This window comes from Amblyraja radiata, chromosome 21, assembly GCF_010909765.2.
Source record: "Amblyraja radiata isolate CabotCenter1 chromosome 21, sAmbRad1.1.pri, whole genome shotgun sequence".
Classification (NCBI taxonomy): Eukaryota; Metazoa; Chordata; class Chondrichthyes; order Rajiformes; family Rajidae; genus Amblyraja; species Amblyraja radiata.
The window spans coordinates 13,108,771-13,133,193 of NC_045976.1; the positions used below are offsets into that span (position 1 = coordinate 13,108,771).

Sequence of the window (24,423 nt, forward strand, 5' to 3'; positions counted from 1 at the left end):
CAAGAAAGCAAACAGAGATAGTCAGGGATAGCTGTGTTTTTGGGAAAACCATCAAAGGCAGCTCTTATCTTCAGTATTTATACACCTCTCTTATTAAAAAGAAGTCGCAAGAACATTCTCCACTACGACAGAGTAGGTTACATTGTCTTTTTCTAAATCTCTTTAATTAAAAAAACGTAAATAAAAGCTGGTGCAAATATTCCTTGAGCACAACACAAAGTGCTGGAGGAGCTCAGCGGGTCAGGCAGCATCTGTGGAGGGAATGGACAGTCGACGTTTCGGTTCGGGTCACTTCCTCAGAGTCCTTGAAACCTGAGAATGTAGTTATGGGCAACTCAGATCTGTGAAATAAACAAGCTGTGAACAGTTAATAACTAACTGACTGGATTGACATCAATGAAAAACAAAAAGTACCTTCAGGAGGTAGACGAAAATGCTGGAGAAACTCAACGAGTAAGGCAGCATCTATGGAGCGAAGGAAATAGGCAACGTTTCGGGCCGAAACCATGACTTCTCACTGCGTTGGAGAGATCACATGAGATGCCTCATATCCGAACAAACAGATGCATACAACATTATTTGGGGCGGTGCGGTGGTGCAGCGGTAGAGTTGCTGCCTTACAGCACCAGACCCCCGGGTTCAATGCTGACCTCAGGTGCTGTCTGCGTGGAGTTTGCACGTTCTCCCTCTGACCATGTGAGTTTCCGCCGGGTGCTCCGGTTTCCACCCACACTCTAAAGATGTACAGGTTTGTAGGTTAATTGGCTTCATGTAAAATTGTACACTAACCCTAGTGTGTAGGATGGTGCTAGTGTACGGGGTGATCGCTAGTTGGCATGGTCTCAGTGGGTCGAAGATACTCTTTCCATGTTGTATCTCAAAGTCTAAATGTTTAATTTCCAGCATTGTTAAGATATTTCCTGTTTTACTAAGAAAATTAATCTGAGCATTGAGAGCATGTTGGACCAATTTGGTCTTCAGTTGACAGCAGCAGCGATTGCGTTGGTGGTTTAAGTGTTCTTACACACATAATGTAAGTTAATTGTCCTCTGTAAATTACCCGTAGTGTGCAGGAATTTGATGCAAAAGTGGGATAACATAGAACTAGTGTGAATGGGTGATCTATGGTGATCTATGGTCGACATGGCCTTGAAGGGGCAAAGATACAGCAAAAAATTGATACAGCAGAAATTGATCCTATCAGATAATGAAACTGAATAATGAGTCCAAAAGTGTTTTATTGACAATAGAAACAAAATGCTGGAGTAACTCAGCAGGACAGGCAGCATCCCTGGAGAGTAGGAGCAGGTGACATTTCGGGTCGAGACCCTTCTTCAGACTGATGTCAGGGGAGAGGGAGTACATAGATAAGGAAATGTAAGGTGTGAAATCAGGACAAAGGGAATGTGGATCAAGGAAAATGTAGATTAGTTCATTGTTAGCTGGGAGAAGGCAACAAAGCAAACAGAGATAAAATGTAGTCAGAGACAGTGAGACTGGTCAGAGCACTGGGAAGGGTGAGGGATGGCGAGAGAGGGAAAGCAAGGGTTACTTGAAGTTAGAGAAGTCAATGTTCATACCGCTGGGGTGTAAGCTGCCCAAGCGAAATATGAGATGCTGCTCCTCTCATTTGTGCTGGGCCTCCCTCTGACATTGGAGGAGGCCGTTTTATGGATGAGGTGTTTTATTGTCATATGTCCCAAACGAGCAATACAATTCTTAAGCCTTCGATCTGAGATTTTTTGAACTGCGAGATTAGTAAAAGTATTCTTCAATTTGCAAGTTTATGGTACAATGTCACGGATTCTTTAGAGTGTGTGTCTCTCTGATTTACAAAATGATTCATGCTGTAATGAATGCTGCTACAGCCTACATTCACCACACATAGGAACGTCGAACATGTTTCAACTAGCTCAGACTAGTCCAGGATAGAGGAAGTAGTTAATTGGGGAAAGACTATAATCCATATTAGCGACTACTACTCGAAAAATAACTAAGGAATCTAAATTCAGTTAAGTAACCGTAACATTTTATTAAAAAAGCTAAAATTCATTAAAGTCACTAATATCTATTCAGGATGGCAGCCCAGCATCCTTGCCTTTAATGGCCTTATTGTGACTTCAAACACGAGGCCATGTAGTCAACTTTTTAGTTTTGTTCAGGGATACAGCGCGGAAACAGACCCTTTAACCATATAACCATATAACAATTACAGCACGGAAACAGGCCATCTCGACCCCTCTAGTCCGTGCCGAACACATAATCTCCCCTAGTCCCATATACCTGCGCTCAGACCATAACCCTCCATTCCTTTCCCATCCATATAACTATCCAATTTATTTTTAAAATAATCAAGCACAATTAATAATGAGCAGTAATATGCAGCATTCCCCAACTGGAGTAGCACAGAGCCGCTGCCTCACAGCGCCAGAGACACGGGTTCAATCCCGACCTTGGGTGCTATGTGGAGTTTGCACATTCTCCCTGGGACCCTTTGGCCCACCGAGTCCGCACCGACCAGTGATCCTACACATACTAGGGATCACATTTACACCAAGCCAGTTAACCTACACACACGCAGGTCTGGAGTGTGGGGGTAATCTGAAGATCTCGGAGAAAACCCATGGGGGTCACAGGGAGAACGTACAAATTCCAAGCACCCGTAGTCAGGATCGAACCCGGGTCTCTGGCGCCGTAAGGCAGTAGCTCTACCGCTACGCCACCGTGCCCCCCTTCTTCTGAGATGGTTGAGCAAGGCCTATCAAAATGCTACACTGACAGGATGAACCACCCTGTACTCAGAAGAAAAGCACTGTCAGCTAAATTCATCTTGAACCCCTCGCCACAAGAGGTAGTGGAGGCAGATACTATAACAACATTGAAAAGATACTTGGATAGCTGCATAGATAGGACAAGGGTTGGAGGGATATGGATCAAACTCGGGCGAACTAGGCTAGTTTGGTTGGCATGCATGAGATGGGCCGAAGGGCCTGTCTCCGTGCTGTACGACTATGACCCTCCCATGAGCATCTGGGGACAGGTACCTAAAATTGGAAGAAACTACGTCAAAAGGGAGCCTTACATAGCTCGCCCTTCTAAACCACACAGCATCAAAGCATACTTTCTGCATGAGGTAACCTTTATTTGGCTCAAATATCATTTCCATAAACTTTAGTTTCAGCCACATACCAGGCCCACACCAGTCAGACACCACGCCCAGATCCCAGCAGCAACAACAAACTGCAGATGCTGGTTAGTACACCAACGGACTCAGCGGGATCATTCAGACAGACTGCAGGACTCGGGAGAACAGTCCACTATTCCCCTCAAGCACAATTAATAATGAGCAGTAATATGCAGCATTCCCCAACTGGAGTAGCACAGAGCCGCTGCCTCACAGCGCCAGAGACACGGGTTCAATCCCGACCTTGGGTGCTATGTGGAGTTTGCACATTCTCCCTGTGACCGCATGGGTTTTCTCCGGATCCACATCCCAAAAACCTTGGGGGATTGTAGGTTAATTGGCTGTAAATTGTCCCCAGTGTGCAGAGAGTGGATGAGAAGATGGGATAACATACAGATAACAAACATTATGGTGCTCTGAAATGGGGGGGGGGGGGGGAACTATGTATAAACACTGCTGTAATTTCTACATGGTGAAACGAAAATGTATAAAACATGGCCTTTATTAAAATCTGACCATGTGCACTTCAACCACCTGTGATTCTATTACAAATCTCAAATTGTGGGATACAGAGGCAAATAAATAAATGATGGGTCTTTGTCCCAAACATTATGGAGGGCACTGTGAAACTAGTGTGAATGTGTGATCGAAGGTTGGCGTTGATTTGATGGGCCAAAGGGCCTCTTTCCTTAATAGACACAAAAAACTGGCATAACTCAGCAGGCCAGGCAGCATCTTTGGATATACGGAATGGGTAATGTTTCTGGTCGAGACCCCTCATCAGACCTGTTTCCATGCCGTGTCTCTAAACTGAATTATAGATTTGCGCAATGGAATTTGTTTTAAAGTGATTTGATCTTAGCTGAGTATTTCTTCACTGGGATGTTTTGCTGCTTATGACAACCTTTCTGAACCAGTTCTCTATCAGTTGAAGTGGATGTCATGAGCACCATCTGCATTGGGCACGTCGGAACCAGTGACAACCCTGAATATAGATCCAAGGACACTGAAGTCGGCAAGTTATTTTAACCTTTAACTAATACTTACCCTTGGACCATGACCCCACAGACGAGCACCAGGTCACCATATCTAGCACCATCACCGACTTCATCAATTCCCACGCCCTGCCCGACCAAGCTTCCAACCTCATCGTTTCCCAGCCCCGCACGGCCCGTTTTTACCTTCTCCCCAAAATCCACAAACCCGGCTCTCCCAGCAGACCCATTGTCTCTGCTTGTTCGTGCCCCACCGAACTCATCTCCACATACCTTGACTCCATAGTATCCCCCCTGGTCAAATCCCTTCCCACCTATGTTCTAGACACCTCAGACACTCTCCGCCGCCTCCACGCATTCCACTCTCTGGGCCCTCACCCCCTCATCTTCACCATGGATGTCCAGTCACTCTGCACCTCCATCCCCCACCAGGATGGCCTCAAAGCCCTCCGGTTCTTCCTCGACCAGAGGAGCAACCTATACCCAGCCACTGACACTCTCCTCCGCCTAGCGGAGTTGGTCCTCACCTTCAACAACTTTACGTTTGACTCCTCCCATTTCCTCCAAACACAAGGCATAGCTATGGGCACACGCATGGGCCCCAGCTACGCCCGCCTCTTTGTCGGGTACGTTGAACAATCCTTGTCCAATACGTACCAGGGCCCCATTCCCGACCTCTACCTCCGTTACATTGACGACTGCTTTGGGGCCACCTCCTGCACCCACACACAACTGACTTCATCCACTTCACCACCAACTTCCAACCGGCACTCCAATACACCTGGACCATTTCCGACACTTCCCTACCATTCCTTGACCTCATCTCCATCGCAGGGGACAGACTTCTGACCGACTACAAACCAACTGACTCACATGGCTATCTGGACTACACGTCTTCCCACCCTGCCCCCTGTAAAGACTCCATCCCCTACTCCCAATTCCTCCGCCGCATCTGTTCCCAGGATGAGACGTTCCACACCAGGGCATCGGAAATGTCCTCGTTCTTCAGGGAACGGGGATTCCCCTCCGCCACCATAGATGAGGCTCGCACCAGGGTCTCATCCATACCCCGCAACACTGCTCTCTCTCCCCATCCCCGCACTCGCAACAAGGGCAGAGTCCCCTTAGTCCTCACCTTTCACCCCACCAGCCGGCAAATACAACAAATAATCCTCCGCCATTTCCGCCACCTCCAACGTGACCCCACCACTCGCCACATCTTCCCATCTCCCCCTATGTCTGCCTTCCGCAAAGACCGCTCCCTCCGCAGCTCCCTTGTCAATTCTTCCCTTCCCTCCCGTACCACCCCCTCTCCGGGCACTTTCCGTTGCAACCGCAAGAAATGCAACACCTGTCCCTTCACCTCCCCCCTCGACTCCATTCAAGGACCCAAGCAGTCGTTCCAGGTGCGACAAAGGTTCACCTGTATCTCCTCCAACCTCATCTACTGCATCCGCTGCTCTAGATGTCAGCTGATTTACATCGGGGAGACTAAGCGGAGGTTGGGCGATCGTTTCGCCGAACACCTCCGCTCAGTCCGCAATAACCTACCTGAACACCCGGTGGCTCAGCACTTCAACTCCCCCTCACATTCCCAATCCGACCTCTCTGTCCTGGGTCTCCTCCATTGCCAGAGTGAGCAACACCGGAAATTGGAGGAACAGCACCTCATATTCCGCCTGGGTTGCTTGCGTCCGGATGGCATGAACGTTGAATTCTCCCAGTTTTGCTAGCCCTTGCTGTCTCCTCCCCTTCCTTAACCCTCGAGCTCTCTCCTCCCATCCCCCTGCCCTCAGGCTCCTCCACCTCCCTTTTTCCTTCCTTCTCCCCCCCACCCCCCATCAGTCTGAAGAAGGGTTTCGGCCCGAAACGTCGCCCATTTCCTTCGCTCCATAGATGCTGCTGTACCCGCTGAGTTTCTCCAGCATTTTTGTGTACCTTCGATCCTCCAGCATCTGCAGTTCCTTCTTGAACACAAGCTATTTTAACCGTTGTGCTGGCATGTCTCTAACCAACCACACACCCACACTGTCCCCACCACCACTCTGTTCCACTGCCAAATATGCAAAAACAAAGATTTTAAACATTTTTTTCCATCACTGTGTGCCAGGATAATGTTACCCAGCCTAAAAACACTCAACCCATGGGCTGCAGTCTTGTAGCACAATGTTTAGGTGCACACCCAAGTACTTTTAAAGACAGGGTGAGGATTTCTATCTCTGATGATCAGTGAATTCTGGTCCCCTCAATGGAGAGAAAGAGAATCCTTCTCAACCTCCCCTTTAGGGGAACATATTTTTACCAATTATTTAACTCACAACCTGAATATTGTCCGTTGATAGAGAGAGTTGATCTTTGGTGTGCTGTCTGTCTAGGCACTTTTTCAGGACATAGAAAAGCACAACACAGGCCTTTCATAATGGCCGTGCCGAACATAATGACAAGATCGATCCTGACTACGGGTGCTGTCTGTATGGAGTTTCTACGTTCTCCACCTGACCTACGTAGGTTTTCTCTGGGATCTCCAGTTTCTTCCCACACTCCAAAGACATACAGGTTTGTAGATGCATTGGCTTGGTATAAATGTAAATTGTCCCTTGTGTGTGTAGGATAGTGTTAGTTGGGGGATTGCTGGTCAGCCTAGACTCGGTGGGCCGAATGGCCCGTTTCCACACTGTATCTCTAAACACTAAAAATAAGCTAGCCTCCACTGCCTGCACATGATCCTTAGCCCTCCATCTCTTCCTTTAATTGTGTATACAGTAAATATAGAAATATGCTTGACCTCTGCTGCTCCAAACAACCTAGCCGTTCCAAAATATTCTTTTAACTGCACTTCTCAATCATAATAATACAATTTTTAAGCCTTCTGAGTTCTGTGTTCCCTCACACTCTTCACAGTAACCAGAGCTGGGTCCTTGCTGCTCAGCCCAGTATGAATTCTTAATACGATAACATTGACAACATTCACCCACTTTTTTAATTCTATATCTTTGCTGATGGAAGGGTATTTCATTATGTTCAGATTGTAGAAACAAGGTATTGCAGATGCTGGTTTACACAAAAGTACACAAAGTGCTGGAGTAACTTAGCATGTCAGGCAGCATCTCTGGAGAACCATGGAGTGGTGGCGTTTCGTGTCGGGACGCTTCTCCAGACTCATTTATCTGGAGTTTGGAGAAGAGCCCCAACACAAAACGTCACCTATCCACGTTCTCCTGAGATTCCATGCAGTTCCTTACGGTTTTTGAGCAGAATAGTTTCCTCCTGAAGATACCAGCAGAATGACAACTGGAGTTCTGGCCATATACAGCAAAACTCTGATAATCCCCGTCTGATTATTCACAATTACCAAAGGTTTACATACTGTCAGGCCTGCTGGGTTCACTGGACCATTTCTTATCATATTTTATTTTTTAAATTTAATTTTATTATTTATTTCGAACAGACGAAAAGAATAACATGGAATATATTTTAAAAATTGAATGTCCCATATCCAAGGGTAGAAAAAAATCTGACCAGTTCCCTGAACATTTTCTTGTAGCATTGTGCAATATATTTTAAAATTTGAATATCCAACATCTGAGGATACAGAAAATCTAGTGCCAACAGCACCAAAGTGTATAAAATTATGAGAGAAATAGATCAGGTACAGTGCATTCAGAAAGTATTCAGACCCCTTCACTTTTTCCACATTTTGTTATGTTACAGCCTTATTCTAAAATGGATTAAATTCATTTTTTAATATCATCAATCTACACACAATACCCCAGAATGAAGAAACGAAACAGGTGTTTAGAAATTAATGTAATTAAAAATAAATTACTGAAATATTACATTTACATAAGTATTTACAACAGACCCTTTAAGAGCCTGTCCCACTTAACGCGATTTTTTTGGGCGACTACCAGCACCCGTCATAGTGCTTGCTGGTAGTCGTCGAAAATTTTCAAAATGTTGAAAATCCAGCGGCAACCAGAAATAGGTGCGATTCTTTGGGCGACTACTCACGACCATACAGGCGACATCGCTGGGCGATGCCTATTTTGGTCATGAGTCGTCGCCCAAAGAGTCGTACCTTTTTCTGATCGCCGCTAGATTTTCAACATTTCGAACATTTTCGGCAACCGGCTGCAACTATGACGGTTGCCTGCAAGTCGCCGAAAAGAATTGCGTGAGTGGGACAGGCCCTTTACTCAGTACTTTGTTGAGGCACCTTTGGCAGTGATTACAGCCTCAAGTCTTCTCGGGTATGACTATACAAGCTTGGCACACCTATATTCCTCCCATTCTTCTCGGAAGATCCTCTCAAGCTCTGTCAGGTTGGATGGGGAGCATCGATGCACACCTATTTTCAGAGACGGGCTCTGGCTGGGCGACTCAAGGACATTAGCAGGCTTGTCACGAAGCCGCTCCTGCGCTGTCTTGGTTGTGTGCACTGTAGATGCACAGAGCCTCTTGCCCAGAGTAGATGAATCGAGGACCAGAGGACATATGTTTAAGGTGAAGGGGAAAAGATTTAATAGGAATCGGAGGAGTAACATTTTCACACAAAGGGTGGTGGGTGTATGGAACAAGCTGCCAGAGGAGGTAGTTGAAGCAGGGACTATCCCAACATTTAAGAAACAGTTAGACAGGTACATGGATAGGACAGGTTTGGAGGGATATGGACCAAACACGGGCAGGTGGGACTAGTGTAGCTGGGACATGTTGACCAGTGTGTGGACAAGTTGGGCCGAAGGGCCTGTTTCCACGCTGCATCACTCGATGGTGAATGTGCAGCACCACCAGTTGTACGGCATTTGTTACATGGTTTCATTTCACTGAGAGTAGGTGTGGCATTCTATCTGAGCCTTTGACAGTTCTGCATGCTCCCCTGCACTGTCACACCAGCCCCGAAGTTCATTATTCTCAGGTCTGAGGTAATTCCTAGTGTGCAGTTTGAGTTTTTAATAGTCTCACAGCAACTGTTAACACTCAAGCCGCAAATTGCAATATTGGAAAGTTGACTTTGATTATTTCAGTATTTTTGTGACTTGATTATAGAGCAGCAGCTGAGAGTAGCAATCATACTGCATTTCCCTTCACAGCAAAACGTCAGCTTTCAATAACAGATTAGAGCATTCAATTGGCATTAACTGAGTTGTTGTGTATTACTGTTCTTTTGCCAGATGTGTATTGAGTTTAGTTTAGAGATTCCCTACCCCTGGGTAAAATACTCCATGCATCCTCCAGATCCGAAAATGTATTGACAGACGCAGCATGGAACAGGCCCTTCAGCACACCGAGTCCATGCCGACCATCGATCACCCACTCACACTAGTGATCCCACTCTCTCATCCACTTGCTGCATACTACGAGCAATTTACAAGGAGCAATTAACTAACAAACCCGCACGTCTTTGAGATGTGGGAAGAAACTGGAACATCCAGAAGAAACTCACCTGGTCACATGGAGAACGTGCAAACTCCACGGAGACAGCACCCGAGGTCAGGATCGAACACAGGTCTCTGGTGCAGTGAGGTAGTGCCAGCTCTACCAGCTGCGCCATCGTGCCACCCTTAAATGTAATATAAATTCTAACAAAAAATTGTAAACGGAGGCTGTCATCTTCAATTTCTTGTAAATGCAACTTTCCAGGTCAGTTATACCGTAACTTAACAGGAAATTAGAACTCGGATTCCATGATTATTAAGAAGGACAAGTGCTATTCTTGTAGACAAAAGGTGTTGGGATGCATCTTGTACCTTGCGGTTGGTGTCCACGGTAGATCATTGTCCGACAAGCTGCTTCACGGGTTTAAGAGACTGACCACCTAATTTAATTGATACATTTTTAAAAAATGTCATCTTTTTGTCAAGTTAAACTTTCAAAAAAATTGAACTCTTGTTTTCAAACTTACTGTACTGGAACATTGCATAAAAAAAAAAAAAAAAATCACACTAAGGTTAATCAGAACCTGCAGAATCCAGTGTCACCAAACAGGCTGGTATAAAGGGTTCCGACCTGAAATGTCATCGAACCATGACGCTGCCCGACCTCCAGCACTTTGTGTTTTACTCAAGATTCCTGCATCTACAGTTCCTCCAGATAAAGGTCTGGTGACTACATATGTTTGGCAGTCATTGAAGATCACAACTTTCTGTTAGCATGTACTGTATACATTTGTCCCACCAAGTCCACACCGACTAGTGATCACCCCGTACACTAGCATTATCCTACACACTAAGTTCAATTTACAGGAGCCAGTTAACCTACACACCTGCACGTCGTTGGAATGTGGGAGGAAACCGGAGCACCCGGAGGAGAGCCACACAGTCACAGGGAGAACGTACAAAACCTCCGTACAGACAACAGCCATAGCCGGGACCGAATCAGTGTCTCCAGCGCTGTCAGGCTGCGCCACAGTGTTGCCCTCAACTTGCAGCGAGATCTCCCTCGATAGCTCTCTCCAAACAGCTGACGCCATCTGCACTGTGCTAACACTCTCCACTTTTGGGAGTTTGTTCTGAGTATCACAACAACAAACTTCCCCAGTCACACGTGCTTTTCCAGCACATTTGAGAGATATCATAACGTCCATGGAGCGAGACGGAAAGGGAACATAACAAATTAACAGAGATGAAGCTCACATTTCTGAACAGTTCAAATCCTCAACTTGTACAATCCACAATTTTTAGAAAGGTCAGGCTTAATATAACATTTCTGCCCATTTGATTCCGAGAAACCGTTCATCAAGTAATGTCATCCATCAGCTGGATAGATGTCAGATGAAGTCACTTTTACATCAAATGACACAAGACATACCATTTTCCCTAAACAGGCAGAGGTTAGGAATTACCAATATTCCTAGATTTTGCCCATCTTTGGACCTCAAGGAATAATTATACAAAACAGGCGAAAGTGTGGCGCAGCAGTAGAGCTGCTGCCTCAGGGTACCAGAGTCCCGGGTTTGATCCTGACTATGAATGCCGTTTGTGTGGCGTTTGCAGGTTCTCCTTATGATTGCATGGGTTTCCTCTGGGTGCTCTGATTTCCTTCCACATCGAAAGGGTTGTAAGTTAACTTGCCTCTGCAAATTGCCCTAGTGTGTTGGGAGTGGATGTAAAAGTGTGATAACAAAGAACTAGTGTGAATGGGAGATCAATGGTCAGCATGGTCTTGATGGGCCGAAAGGGGTCTGTTTCCGTTGTGTATTCTTCAATAAATCATGGGATAGGGTGAATGTGGTTTATTTTACCCAGGATAGGGGAATCAAGAACCAGAAGACACATTTAAGGTGAGAGGGGAAAGATTTAATAAGAACCCGAGGATGCAACCTATTCCACAGAGTTTGGTGGCTATATGGGACTAGCTGCCAGAGGAGGTAGTTGAGGTAGAAACTATAACAGCATGTAAAGCACACCTGGACAGGTACATGAATAGGAAAGGTTCAAGGGGGATATGGGCCAAGTGTGGGCAAATGGGACTAGTGTAGATGGGGCATCTTGGTCAGCATAGACGAGTTGGGCCGAAGGGCAAGCTTCCTTGTTGTATGATTCCATGTCAATCAATAACGGTAGCACATAGGAACCAAATAATGATAGTGCTATGGACCAAATAACACTCTGCTCTTAGATGACAGCTAGAATTTACATTGAAAATTTATATACTTATATAAAATTATGAAGTGCATAGATATAGTAGACATGCAGAACCTTTTCCCCAGGGTGGAAGTGTCCAACACTAGTGGGCATAACTATAAGGTGAAAGGGAGTTAGGTTGAATGGAGATGTGCAGGGCAAGGTTTTTTTGGACAGAGGGTGTAGAGACCTGGAACGAATTGCCAGGGTCAGTGGTGGAGGCAGATACGATAGCAGCGTTTAAGAGGGTTTTAGATAGGCACATGGAAGTGCAGGGAATAGAGGGATCACACGCAGGCAGAGGAGATCAGTTTAACTTGGCATCATGTTTGGTACAAACATAGTGGGCCGAAGTTCCTGTGCTCTACAGTTCTATGTAAAATGACCCACACATTTCTGTAAGTTCAAATTTAAACTTTATTTTTTGAAAGGAACGGGTAAATTTAGATATCTACATGTTGCATCATTTTTTAAATTCCACAAACAGAATATTTTAAAGGAATGATTAAATTCTGACCAGGTCATAATTCAACATAAGCATTCTGCTCTTTAGAGCCACAGATTAACACATGATAGCTATTTAACTACATTGGCACTTTAAATTCAAAATCTAAAGTCTCCTCTCTCCTCGAACTTTCAATTTCAGCCAATACAACAAATACATTTAAAATTATTGAAAACCTTAAAGAAAACTTCGGATTTGCGTTTACTGCTCTTTGCACTCAATTTATACAAAATGTTAAATGCAGTGTAAACCCACTAAACAGATGAAGTTTTGTTTAAGGTTACGTTATGCAGATATTTTAAACTGAATATAAAATGTGAAAAAAAATTATATGTTTATTAAAGTCAAGCTGTTAACAATAGAAGCAAATGTGGTGGAAAAAATCCATTCCGTGGCTGAAAGGCACAGTTGTTTGAACCAATCCTCAAATCATCTCTCTACTGTTACGAATGGCACAGCACAACACCATGCTGAAAATCATTCCAAATACCTTGGGGGGGGGGGGAAAAAAAAGTTATTAAATTGAATACACATATTAAAAGCAAGCCATCTTAAGTTCCCCATTTCAGGGGTTGGAACCACTACCACTACTTACCATTACGATTCCAATTCCAATTCCAACTGCCCCAATGATGTAGAGTTTTGTGCTGAACAAATCATCAATTGCCGTTAGACACGACTGTAAAATAAATTCAAAAACAATGAAGTTCTTCATATAATCATTTGAAGCTCAAGTTAACCGAACTGTGGACGTCTGGGTTAGTGTGGGAAACTGGAGCTATGATGGAAAATGATTTTCAGGAACAGCAGAAGATCTGGTTAGTCTTCTCCTTCTTTGGCTTCTTAGGGCACATGATGCTGGGGTTACACAGGGGGTCAGGCAATTCTAATTCTTTCACCCGAGCTTCCCTCCCAGCCATAGTCACACCCACACATTAAAAAAAAAAAGTTTTTATTTTTCATTGACATTGAGGCATTCATATAATTCGGATGACGTTCATAAATGCTGATTGTCCCCAGAAAGGGAAACTAGACAGGTGACCACTACCTGAGGTGACAGTGGAGGACCAAGACCATTGTAACAGGGGAAGGAATATGCACTGGACAGAGGTGACTGAAATAACATTACGGGGGGCTCAATTGCATTGCTCACAACAGCAGAGAGTGATAAGATTAGCCAGAGGTTAGAATTAGATAAACCCAGAGTCTTGGGTAGGTACAGGACTAGAGGTGGTTAAAGCCAAAGGAGAGACACAAACCTGTACAGAGATTTGAAAACCAAGAGGATTTTGAAATCATTGCATTTTTTTGACCTGGAGCTATAGTAAGCCAATGTGATGCAGAGGGGTCATGGGCAGAATTATGAATCATCTCAAGAGTAATCGGGGTGAACAGGAGTTCGTCCAGGAGATGGCCAAGGCATGGATGAGGGTTTGAAGCATGGGAAAAGCTTGACGATGTTACATGGAGAGCAATGGCATGGAAGAGCTGAGGTAACAGTTGTTGTGAGTCAGATACCTGCTGATTTCTCCCAGCAGTTTCTATTGTATTGTACTGGTATCGGATCCAGGGTAAGGCGAGAGAATGACAGTCAGAGCAGTGTACTGTTCTGGATGTCAGATGTGGGAGGTCATGGTGTCGGATGGCCCTCCAGACGTCCACATCTGCACCAGGTGCAGAGAGATGGGGCTCCTAAGGGACCGTATTAGGTTCCTGGAGCAGCAGCTCGATGACCTCTGTCTTGTCAGGGAGAGTGACGAGGTCATAGAGGGGAGTTATAGGGAGGTGGTCACTCCAAAACCACGGGAGAGGGCCATGTGGGTCACGCTAAGGAAGGGCAAGGGGCAGAGGCAGGAACGAGGGAGTACTCCAATGTCGGTACACCTTGCAAATAAGTACTCCTGTTTGAGTACGGATGAGGATGACAGCCTACCCGGGAGTAGCAACAGCGGACGGGCCTCCAGCACAGAGACCGGCCCTGTTGCTCCGAAAGGTAGGGAAAAAAAGAAGAGGGCAATAGTAATTGGGGACTCTATTGTTAGGGGGTCGGATAGGCGTTTCTGTGGACGCAGTCGGGAGACCAGGATGGTGGTCTGCCTCCCTGGTGCCAAGGTCTCGTACGTGTCTCAACGCATCCAAGATATCCTGAAATCAGAGGGAGAGGAGCCTGAGGTCGTGGTACATATTGGTACAAATGACATAGGTAAAAAAAGTGAAGAGGTCTTGAAGGGAGGATTTAGGGTGTTGGGAGGAGAGTTAAGGAAAAGGACCAAAAAGGTAACAATCTCAGGATTACTGCCTGTACCACGCGACAGTGAGAGTAAGAATGGAGCGAGGTGGAGGATAAATGCGTGGCTGAAAGACTGGTGCAGAGGGCAGGGATTCAAGTTTCTGGATCATTGGGACTTCTTTTGGGGAAGGTGGGACCTGTACAGAGAGGATGGGTTGCACTTGAACCCGAGGGGGACCAACATCCTGGCGGGGAAATTTGCAAAGGTCACTGGGGAGACTTTAAACTAGAATGGTTGGGGCGAGGGACTCAAATAGAGAAAGCTAGTAGACCGAATGGGAGGCAGGAAGCAGAAAAGGGAAGCACTCGGACACAAGAGGAGAAAGAAAAAAAAGGAAATAAACAGAGAAGAAGAGACGGGGGGTTTCTTAAATGTGCATATTTTAATGCTAGGAGCATTGTAAGAAAGGTGGATGAGCTTAGAGTCTGGATAGACACCTGGAAGTATGATGTTGTGGCGATCAGTGAAACATGGTTGCAGGAGGGCTGTGATTGGAAACTAAATATTCCAGGATTTCGTTGCTTCAGGTGTGATAGAATTGGAGGGGCAAGAGGTGGTGGTGTTGCATTGCTAGTCAGGGAAGATATTACAGCAGTGCTTTGGAAGGATAGATTGGAAGGCTCATCTAGGGAGGCTAGGGAAGCGGAAAATCAAAATGTGACAGGAGGATCCAGAATGTGTGAAGATAAAGCTCTAGATGTAAAAGGGGCAAAAACGGGAAGGAAGGGTAGTAAAAATAATCTGAAAGTGCTTTATCTGAATGCACGGAGTATTCGAAATAAGATAAATGAATTAACGGTGCAATTAAGTATATAGTTATGATATCGTGGCCATTACGGAGACATGGCTGCAAGGGGATCAGGACTGGGAGTTAAATATAGAGGGGTACTCGACAATTAGAAAAGATAGACAGGAAAGAAAGGGAGGAGGGGTGGCCCTTTTAATAAGGGAGGGAATAACGGCAATGGAGAGGAAGGATATTGCGTTGGAGGATCAGGATAGTGAAACAGCTTGGGTACAGATAGAGAATAACAAGGGGAAAAAAACACTAGTGGGTGTAATTTATAGACCTCCAAATAGCTGTGACGCTGTTAGTCAGAACATAAATCTGCAAATAGTTGACGCATGTAAAAAGGGAACTGCTGTAATCATGGGGGACTTCAATTTTCATATTAATTGGGCAAACCAAACTGGGCAGGGTAGACTAGAGGAAGAGTTTATAGAATGTATTAGAGACGGGTTCCTAGAACAGTATGTCACAGAACCGACAAGGGGGGAGGCAATCTTGGATCAGGTCCTGTGTAATGAAGCAGGATTAATTAAAAATGTCATAGTTAGGGACTCGTTGGGAACAAGTGACCACAATATGGTCGAATTCCATATTCAAATAGAAGGGGAGCAGGTTGAAACTCAGGCTAGGGTGCTTAGTCTAAATAAGGGGGATTATGAAGGTATGAGGACTGAGCTGATCAAAGTTGACTGGGATAGCAGACTCAAGAATAAGACGGTACATGAGCAGTGGTGTACGTTTAAGGATCTACTGTATAACCTTCAAGAAAAATTTATTCCTATGAAGAAAAAAAGGGGTAAGGGTAAGAACAGTCAGCCATGGCTCAGTAAAACTATAAAGGATAGTATTCGGCTGAAGGCAAGGGCATATAAGGTAGCCAGAGTTAGTGGGAGGGTAGAGGATTGGGAAGCATTTAAAGGTCAGCAAAAATAACTAAGAGATTAATTAAGACAGGGAAAATAGACTATGAAAGGAATTTAGCGAACAACATAAAAACTAATAGTAAGAGTTTTTATAGCTATATAAAAAGAAAAAGGGTGGCTAAGGTGAACGTTGGTCCATTGGAGGGTGAGACTGGAGAGTTGTTGGTGGGGAACATGGAAATGGCAAAGGCATTAAACGAGTATTTTGTATCAGTCTTCACCATAGAAGACACAAAAAATATTCCAACGCTGGATAAACAGGAGGCGGTAGGAATGGAGGAGCTAAATACTATTAAGATCACCAAGGAGGTGGTATTAGGGAAATTAATGAGACTGAAGGAGGATAAATCCCCTGGGCCTGATGGATTACATCCAAGGGTCTTGAGGGAGATAGCAGTGGGGATTGTGGATGCATTGGTGATAATTTTCCAAAACTCCCTGGAGGCAGGAACGGTCCCAGTGGATTGGAAAATGGCCAATGTAACACCTATATTTAAAAAAGGAAGTAAACAGAAGGCGGGTAACTATAGACCGGTTAGTCTAACATCGGTGGTGGGTAAAATGTTAGAGACAATTATTAAAGAAACACTAACGGGGCACTTGGATAAACATGACTTCATCAGACAGAACCAGCATGGTTTTGTGAAGGGGAAATCGTGTTTAACGAATCTGCTCGAATTCTTTGAGGAAGTAACAACCCGGGTGGATAAAGGGGAACCGGTGGATGTGGTATACTTGGACTTCCAAAAGGCTTTTGACAAGGTGCCACATAAGAGACTATTGCAAAAAATAAAAAATTATGGGATTGGGGGTAATATATTAGCATGGGTAGAGGATTGGCTAACAAATAGGAAGCAGAGAGTGGGGATAAATGGTTCATACTCGGGATGGCAACCGGTAACTAGCGGGGTTCCGCAAGGGTCGGTGCTGGGACCCCAGTTGTTCACAATTTATATAAATGATTTGGAGGAGGGAACCAAGTGTAATATATCAAAATTTGCGGACGATACAAAAATGGGAGGGAAAGTAGGGGATGAGGAGGATAGGAAGAGTCTGCAAAAGGATATAGATAAGCTAGGTGAGTGGGCAACAACTTGGCAGATGAAATTTAATACTAATAAATGTGAAGTCATTCACTTTGGGGAAAAAAATGATAGGGCAAGTTATTTTCTAAATGAGGAGGAGCTGCGTTGTAATGCAACGCAAAGGGATCTAGGGGTATTAGTACATGAATCACTAAAAGTCAGTATGCAGGTGCAGCAAGCAATCAGGAAGGCCAATGGAGTTTTGGCCTTTATTGCTAGGGGGATTGAGTATAAAAACACGGAGGTCTTGCTGCAGCTGTACACGGTATTAGTGAGACCACATTTGGAATACTGTGTACAGTTCTGGGGTCCATACTTAAGAAAGGATGTACTAGCCCTGGAGGCAGTGCAGCGAAGGTTTACAAGATTAATTCCTGCAATGAGGGGATTGACATATGAGGAAAGGTTAAGTAAGCTGGGACTCTACTCTTTGGAGTTTAGAAGAATGAGAGGCGATCTCATTGAAACATATAAGATCGTGAGGGGCCTTGATCGGGTGGATGCACCGAGGATGTTCCCAATGATCGGGGAGGCTAGAACTAGGGGACATAGTTGCAGAGTGAGGGGGGGCTCTTTTAAAACTGAGATGAGGAAGAACTTCTTCACCCAGAGGGTGGTTAGTTTGTGGAATTCACTGCCCCAGGGAGCAGTGGAAGCAGAAACGTTAAATATATTTAAGTCTAAAATAGATGGTTTTTTAGCTGCCAAGGGGATAAGGGGCTACGGGGAGAGGGCAGGGATATGGACCTAGGTATGGGTAGTATAGTAAGACCTGAGTGATCTCCTGGACAAGTGTCGATCGCCTGGATTGGGGTCGGAGAGGAATTTCCCGGATTTTTTTCCCGAATTGGACCTGGGTTTTTATCCGGTTTTTTGCCTCCCCCAGGAGATCACGCGGTTCTTGGGGTGGAGAGGGGTGATAGCGGTATAAAGGGGAGGGTAGTGTCTTGTGTTCTGTGTCTTGTGTCTACCGTTTGTGGGTAAGTGTGTCTGTTTAGTGTTCAGCCATGAGCGAATGGCGGTGCGGGCTCGACGGACCTGGTGGTCTACTCTCGCACCTACTTTCTATGTTTCTATGTTTCTAACCAGCAAGGCTACACAACCGCATTAGTTTCAGTTCATTAGAAGAGCATTAGAAAAATAAATGGTCAGGTGTTAGACCATGCATGTTAGCATGGTTAAACTGGCATGATGTGAACATGGTTTAAATAAATGGTGTTAGCATGATTAAAATGGTGCTAGTATGATTAAAAAAGCATTATTAAAATAACATGGTGTTAGACCAAATCCAAAAAATTACAATACCTGTTTGGTTATACTGTCAAGGAATCCTGTTTTCGGACAGGTTTCTTGGATAAGCACTTCCAGTGCACCTCCAATTCCACAGCAGTTCAGCTGAAATAAAATAACTTATTCCAATCATACCTTCTTTATACAAATGAACTCGTGCTGAAAAGTGGTTACCTGTGAAGTCAAATATTTTCAATCGCGTGCAAACAGTTAAATAGTATTTTAGTTTCCCCTTTCAAAAGAAAAAAAAACTGCATGCTAAATCAAAGGGTTTACAACGACTTCCATCTAAACATAGCATTCCCAATGTTAGCATTTAAATGTTAACGGTGTTCCTTATTTTTGCTCGTACCACCCATAAATCCCAGCCAAGAACAAATGCTGGAGAAATCACTGCCAAGACCCCGTGAAAGACATCAAGTGGCATTCTTCATGTTGAATTGAAAAGGTGGAGAGACGATGAAAGATTTTTTTTTAAATGGTCAATCACATTTTCAAATTTGTGGACTGGTGTACGGAGTCAATCACTCCACTTAACTAGCAGAGAGAAAGGGAGAAGGGAAAAAAAATCCAAAGAATTACACTGACCAATAATGCCAGCCAGTGAGTGTGAAGTAATGTGTAGGAGGGAACTGCAGATGGAGGCTTAAACCGAAGATAGACACAAAAATCTGGAGTAACTTAGCCGAACCGGCAGCATCTCTGGAGAGAAGGAATGGATGACGTTTCAGGTTGAGATCTTTCTTCAGACTGTCTGAAGAATGGTCTCGACCTGAAACGTCAACCATTCCTTCTCTCCAGAGACGCTGCCTGTCCCGCTGAGCTACTCCAGCTTTTTGTGTCTATCTTGAGTGTGAAGTGATGTCAATTGTTGTCACCCTGGTTATTCTCACTCTACACAAATCAACTCACATCCCAGTATAGTTCAGTTAAAAAATATAAATACGCAGATGACACAACCATCATAGGTCTCATCTCTAACAACAACGAAACAGAATACCGCACTCAAACACACAAAGCAGTCACTTGGTGCACAGATAATAACCTCCTACTCAACACATCAAAAACACATGAACTTATCATTGATCTCAGACGTAAGGCACAACCCAAGACCCCCCTACTCATCTCCGGCGAACCCATATCCACCACTGACTCATTCAAATTTCCTGGCACTCACATAAGCAATAATCTCAAATGGAAAATCAATTCAGATCACATTTATAAAAAAAGCCAACCAAAGACTTTTCTTTCTCCGTCAGCTCAAGAAATTCAGAGTGAGGAAACATCTCCTAATCCGATTTTACACAGCCATCATCCAAAGCATGCTCACTTCATCAATAACAGTTTGGTACAGCAGTTTAGACACTCACTCCCGTAATAAACTACAGCGCATTGTCAACAGAGCATCCAAAATCATCAGCACTCCCCTCCCATCAATAGAATCACTCAATCTCAAACGGTCCGTGTCAAGGGTGAAGAAAATCATTTCTGATCCCTCCCACCCAGCTCACCACATCTTCCACCTGCTGCCGTCAGGAAGGCGCTACAGCTCACTGCCCGCCAAAACATCACGATTTAAAAACAGTTTCTACCCATATGCAATTCGAACTCTGAACACTCTATGACAACATCACATAGCCACCTCGTGCATGTACTGTATACTGTATGTTGTTGTGTTTTATGTTATGTTTGACGGGAATCAGCCTATTGTGTAACATCCTGTACTGAACCTGAATTCCACCAGCTTGACTGTGTGGTCATTAAATAATCTGAATCTGAATTTGGCCCAATGTAGAGATAAAGAATTTGCAACACTGCTGTAGAACTGATGCCAAGCTAGTTCATCTCCCTCCCACCCTCTAACACCCTCACACAAAGGAAGTCAAATTCGAGTTCAGTGTTGAAATCGAGGAGTGTTTTGCAAATTGCGTTGCTGCTAATTTGTGCCTTACTAATTCACAATAGACCTGCGTATTGTCCATGGGAGGACAAAAGCAGCGTACAGACACCGATGGTTATTACACCAACATGCAACTTCAAATATATTTTCTTCATAACTTCATATAACTTCACAATTTTCTCAATAGAACATTTATAATTAAAACTGTTTTAGCCACATTAATGACTTACTCCATTCTGTATCCCAATTAGAGCTGCTTTCTTGCTTTCATCTCTTGATGATGTGAGATATTCAGTGTACAAGGACGTGTATGCTTCCTTCACTTCTTCAGTGACCTGTGGGTTACAATTAGAAAATATCACTTATTTACTTGTATGGACAGATTAAATTTTAACAGTTCTAACAACAAATGTTACCAGCAGAATCGTGCGTGCAGAAATAAAAACAATGCAGGCAACCTTCAATATCCCAAAATAGTACACGTACTCATGTTTGGACCAGAGCTAAGGACACAGGAGGAAGAGCCAGGAACCAAATGCCTAGGAATGCTGAAACATTAACCCACCGAAGAACTATTTAGGTTTCTTATTGTCAAGTGTACTGAGGTACAGTGAAAAGCTTTGTTTTGTGTGTTATCAGATCAGATATTACTCTACATAAATACAACCACTTCAAACTCAAATACATTAGGGAGAGCAAAGGGTGCTAAACAGAGTTCTCAGCATTGTAGCTCGTCAGTTCCATAGACAAGGTCCAATGTCCGTTATGGGGAAGAGGCAAATCAACGGCACCCTAGCTTATGGAAGGACTGCTCAAAAGCCTGATAACAGAGGGGAGAAGCTGTTCCTGACTCTGATGAAGCGCACTTTCAAGCTTCTGTACCTTCTGGCCAACGGGGGCGAGAAGAAAATGGGGGGGCCCGGGTGGGACAAGTCTTTGATTATATTGTTATCAATGTAATGAACTTTCTCATTTGTTCAAGAGTCCTTCAAGAACAAAAGCGAAGGATCACCAAATGGATCTGAAGGTCGTTAAAGATATCCAACTCTTGGATCCAAATTCAGTCCAGACATCTTCGGGTGAATGCCCCTCTCTCTCTCTCTCTCTCTACTGTCAACAGGAACCCCAATCCAGGAGAACTAGGATTGCCTCTGCCCACCACAATGGTTACACTCTTTCAATCCAATTCAAGACAAATTGCAGTTGGAGGCACTGTAGCTTGATTGGATTATGTGTAAAACAGAAAGTTAGCACATACCTCAAAGTGATACGGCAACACTGCTCTGGTACAATGTCGTCAGCGAGAAACGTTTGACTTGGAATTGCCGATGGCAATAGATGGCCAAGAAAAGTTAATGCTCAATTCATTAGTGGCAACATCCTTTAGGTGGCAATGAGCCATCAGGTAAAACCTTTCAACATACCTTATCTTTATTCAAAAAGCCCCATATTCCAGCCGCAATTTCGACTGCAAAGATGATGAGGAGGAACACGAAGAACTGAAATAGAAGATTGTTACATTAAAACACACAAACTCTATCAGTATAAAATTCAGTCCGGTTTAAAAAAACACTCATACTCCATTTTTTCCTGAGGATGAATTTATCCAAAAGAACTGATAAACATCAAGTGATGTGACCAGTCCAGCATCGAGTCCCATCACGACAACATGGAACTGATTTGCAGGGGAATCTCTCTCTCCCTGCCTCACCTCACAATTGTATCATGAGGGTCACCTGTTGAATATCCCAGTTATTCTTCAAAGCTAGTGCGGTTTGGCGCTCGTCCTTTTCCAACATAAAGGTGAGACACTAAACCATACTGCACCAAAATTGAAGAATAAATTTCCCACATTTTTTTTGCTTTCTATTTCCTAATTAAAGATTATGCAGGTGATAAATTTCCAAGGTGAGTAATCCAGTTACAATCAGTGGATAGGAATGCTTTAGAGGGCTATGAGCCAAGTGCAGGCTATTGGGGCTAACCCAATGTGCTGACTCGGTAGACAAGGCGGGCCGGAAGGCCCGTTTTAGAGCTGTACAGTTCTATGCCTTTGAAGTACAATAAAACTGTTGATTGAAAATCAAAGCACATCAAGTCCAAATTTGAATATTGGTGTAAAAAAGAGTGCTGTAGTAACCCAGTGGGTCAGGCAGCATCTCTGGAGAACATGGATAGGTGACTTTTCACACTAGTTCTGTATTATCCCACTTTCTCATCCAATCCCTGCACACTCGGGGCAATTTACAGAGGCTAATAAACCTACAATGCGGCTTCACCAACACTTTGTACAACTGAAATATAACTTCCCAACTTCTATACTCAATGCCCTGACTGATGAAGAAAAATTTACCAAAAACATAAGGTGAAAGGAATACTATTTGTAATGGAGCAGCTTCCTGTCCAGTTGCCTCTTGAGTTAATTACGAATAGAAAACATAACCAAAACTCTTCAGGAAAACACAAAACAGGCAGGAAGAATCTCCTCCAACAAATCAGTCCACTGTTGTGGCATTGGGACTCGACGCTGGACCAGTAACATTTGAGGAAGGGTCTCGACCCGAAACGTCACCCATTCCTTCTCTCCAGAGATGCTGCCTGTCCCGCTGAGTTATTCCAGCATTTTGTGTCTACCTTCCAGTAACATTACTTGTTATTTAACAGCCCTTTTGGATAAATTCATCCACAGGCAATCAACAGATCAGGCGACATCTGCGGAGGGAATGAACCGATGACTTTTCGGGTTGGGATACTTCTTCAATCTGATTGGAGTAGGGGGGGGGGAAGAAAGCTGGAAAGGAGGTGAGGACAGAACAGAGTAAGTAAATTCCATTTTCAACTTTACAGCATTCTGAACAACAATGTCATGTATAGTTTCATTGATCTAGAGCTTCAGGTCCTCCAAACACACTGAAAACATTGCAGGCGCAGATTTTATTTGGAACCTCAACTAACGGGCCTCAAGGCGGAGTAGACTCGATGGGCTAATTCTACTCCTCTAACTTGTGAACATGCGAGTCTGCAACGACCCGTACACTAGCTCTATCCTACACACTAGGGACAATTTATAGAAGACAATTAGCCAACAAATTCCGATGTGTGAGGAAAATAGAGCAACAGGAGGAAACCCACGCTGTCACAGGGTGAAAGTAAAAACTCCGTACAGACAGCCCCCGTAGTCAGGATTGAAACCGGGGCTCTACCGCTGCACCATTGTTGTTCTACTTACACATCCAAGCATGCAAGTCGACTCTTGAATGGCCCCACAGCATCCGAGGAACCCAACAATCATCATCAGTGCACCAGCTCCGATCAAAATGTAGACACCTGCAGGAAAAAGCATGAAGCATGAGTGGCAGATCCGGCTTGGGAGCAATAATTGTCAGTGTCGATATTCGTCCTTCATTTTCATTGGGGTAAAATCCTAGGACTTCTCGCTCAACAGCATTACCCAACTTTAGACTCCACACAAACTGAGGGGACCCGATCCAAAACATCGTCTATCTAGATAGACACAAAATGCTGGAGTAACTCAGCGGGACAGGCAGCATCTCTAGATAGAAGGAATGGGTGATGTTTCGGGTCGAGACCCTATCTAGAGATGCTGCCCGACCTGTGCACCAGCACTAGGTTTAAAAAAAAAAAATGTAAACCAGCATCTGCAGGTCCTTGCAGATAGACAATCTCAGTTTAACACGCAGTTCAACACCAACTTCTAAAATGTGAACAAGCAATAGGCATTAAATGCTGCCTGAGACAGCAAATCACATTTTCAGTGCACTAAAGGCACCAAGTATTTGCAATTTAAGTTTCCTCCTTTGACGTTTGACAACCTTCC

At 44.3% G+C, this 24,423-nt stretch overlaps 1 protein-coding gene across 1 annotated transcript in view; it reads right to left on the bottom strand.

The window, feature by feature from the left end:
* Positions 1-12,204: 12,204 nt before the first annotated feature.
* cd9 (CD9 molecule) overlaps positions 12,205-24,423 on the bottom strand; it is a 39,407-nt gene continuing 27,188 nt past the window's right edge. Inside the window, exons 3-8 of the mRNA XM_033039590.1 lie at positions 23,815-23,912; positions 22,010-22,084; positions 20,816-20,920; positions 18,701-18,790; positions 12,902-12,985; positions 12,205-12,796 (exon numbers count right to left, since the gene is read on the bottom strand). Of these exons, the coding sequence (XP_032895481.1) occupies positions 12,731-12,796; positions 12,902-12,985; positions 18,701-18,790; positions 20,816-20,920; positions 22,010-22,084; positions 23,815-23,912 (518 nt within the window). The 3' untranslated portion in view covers positions 12,205-12,730. The remainder of the gene's footprint in view (positions 12,797-12,901; positions 12,986-18,700; positions 18,791-20,815; positions 20,921-22,009; positions 22,085-23,814; positions 23,913-24,423) is intronic.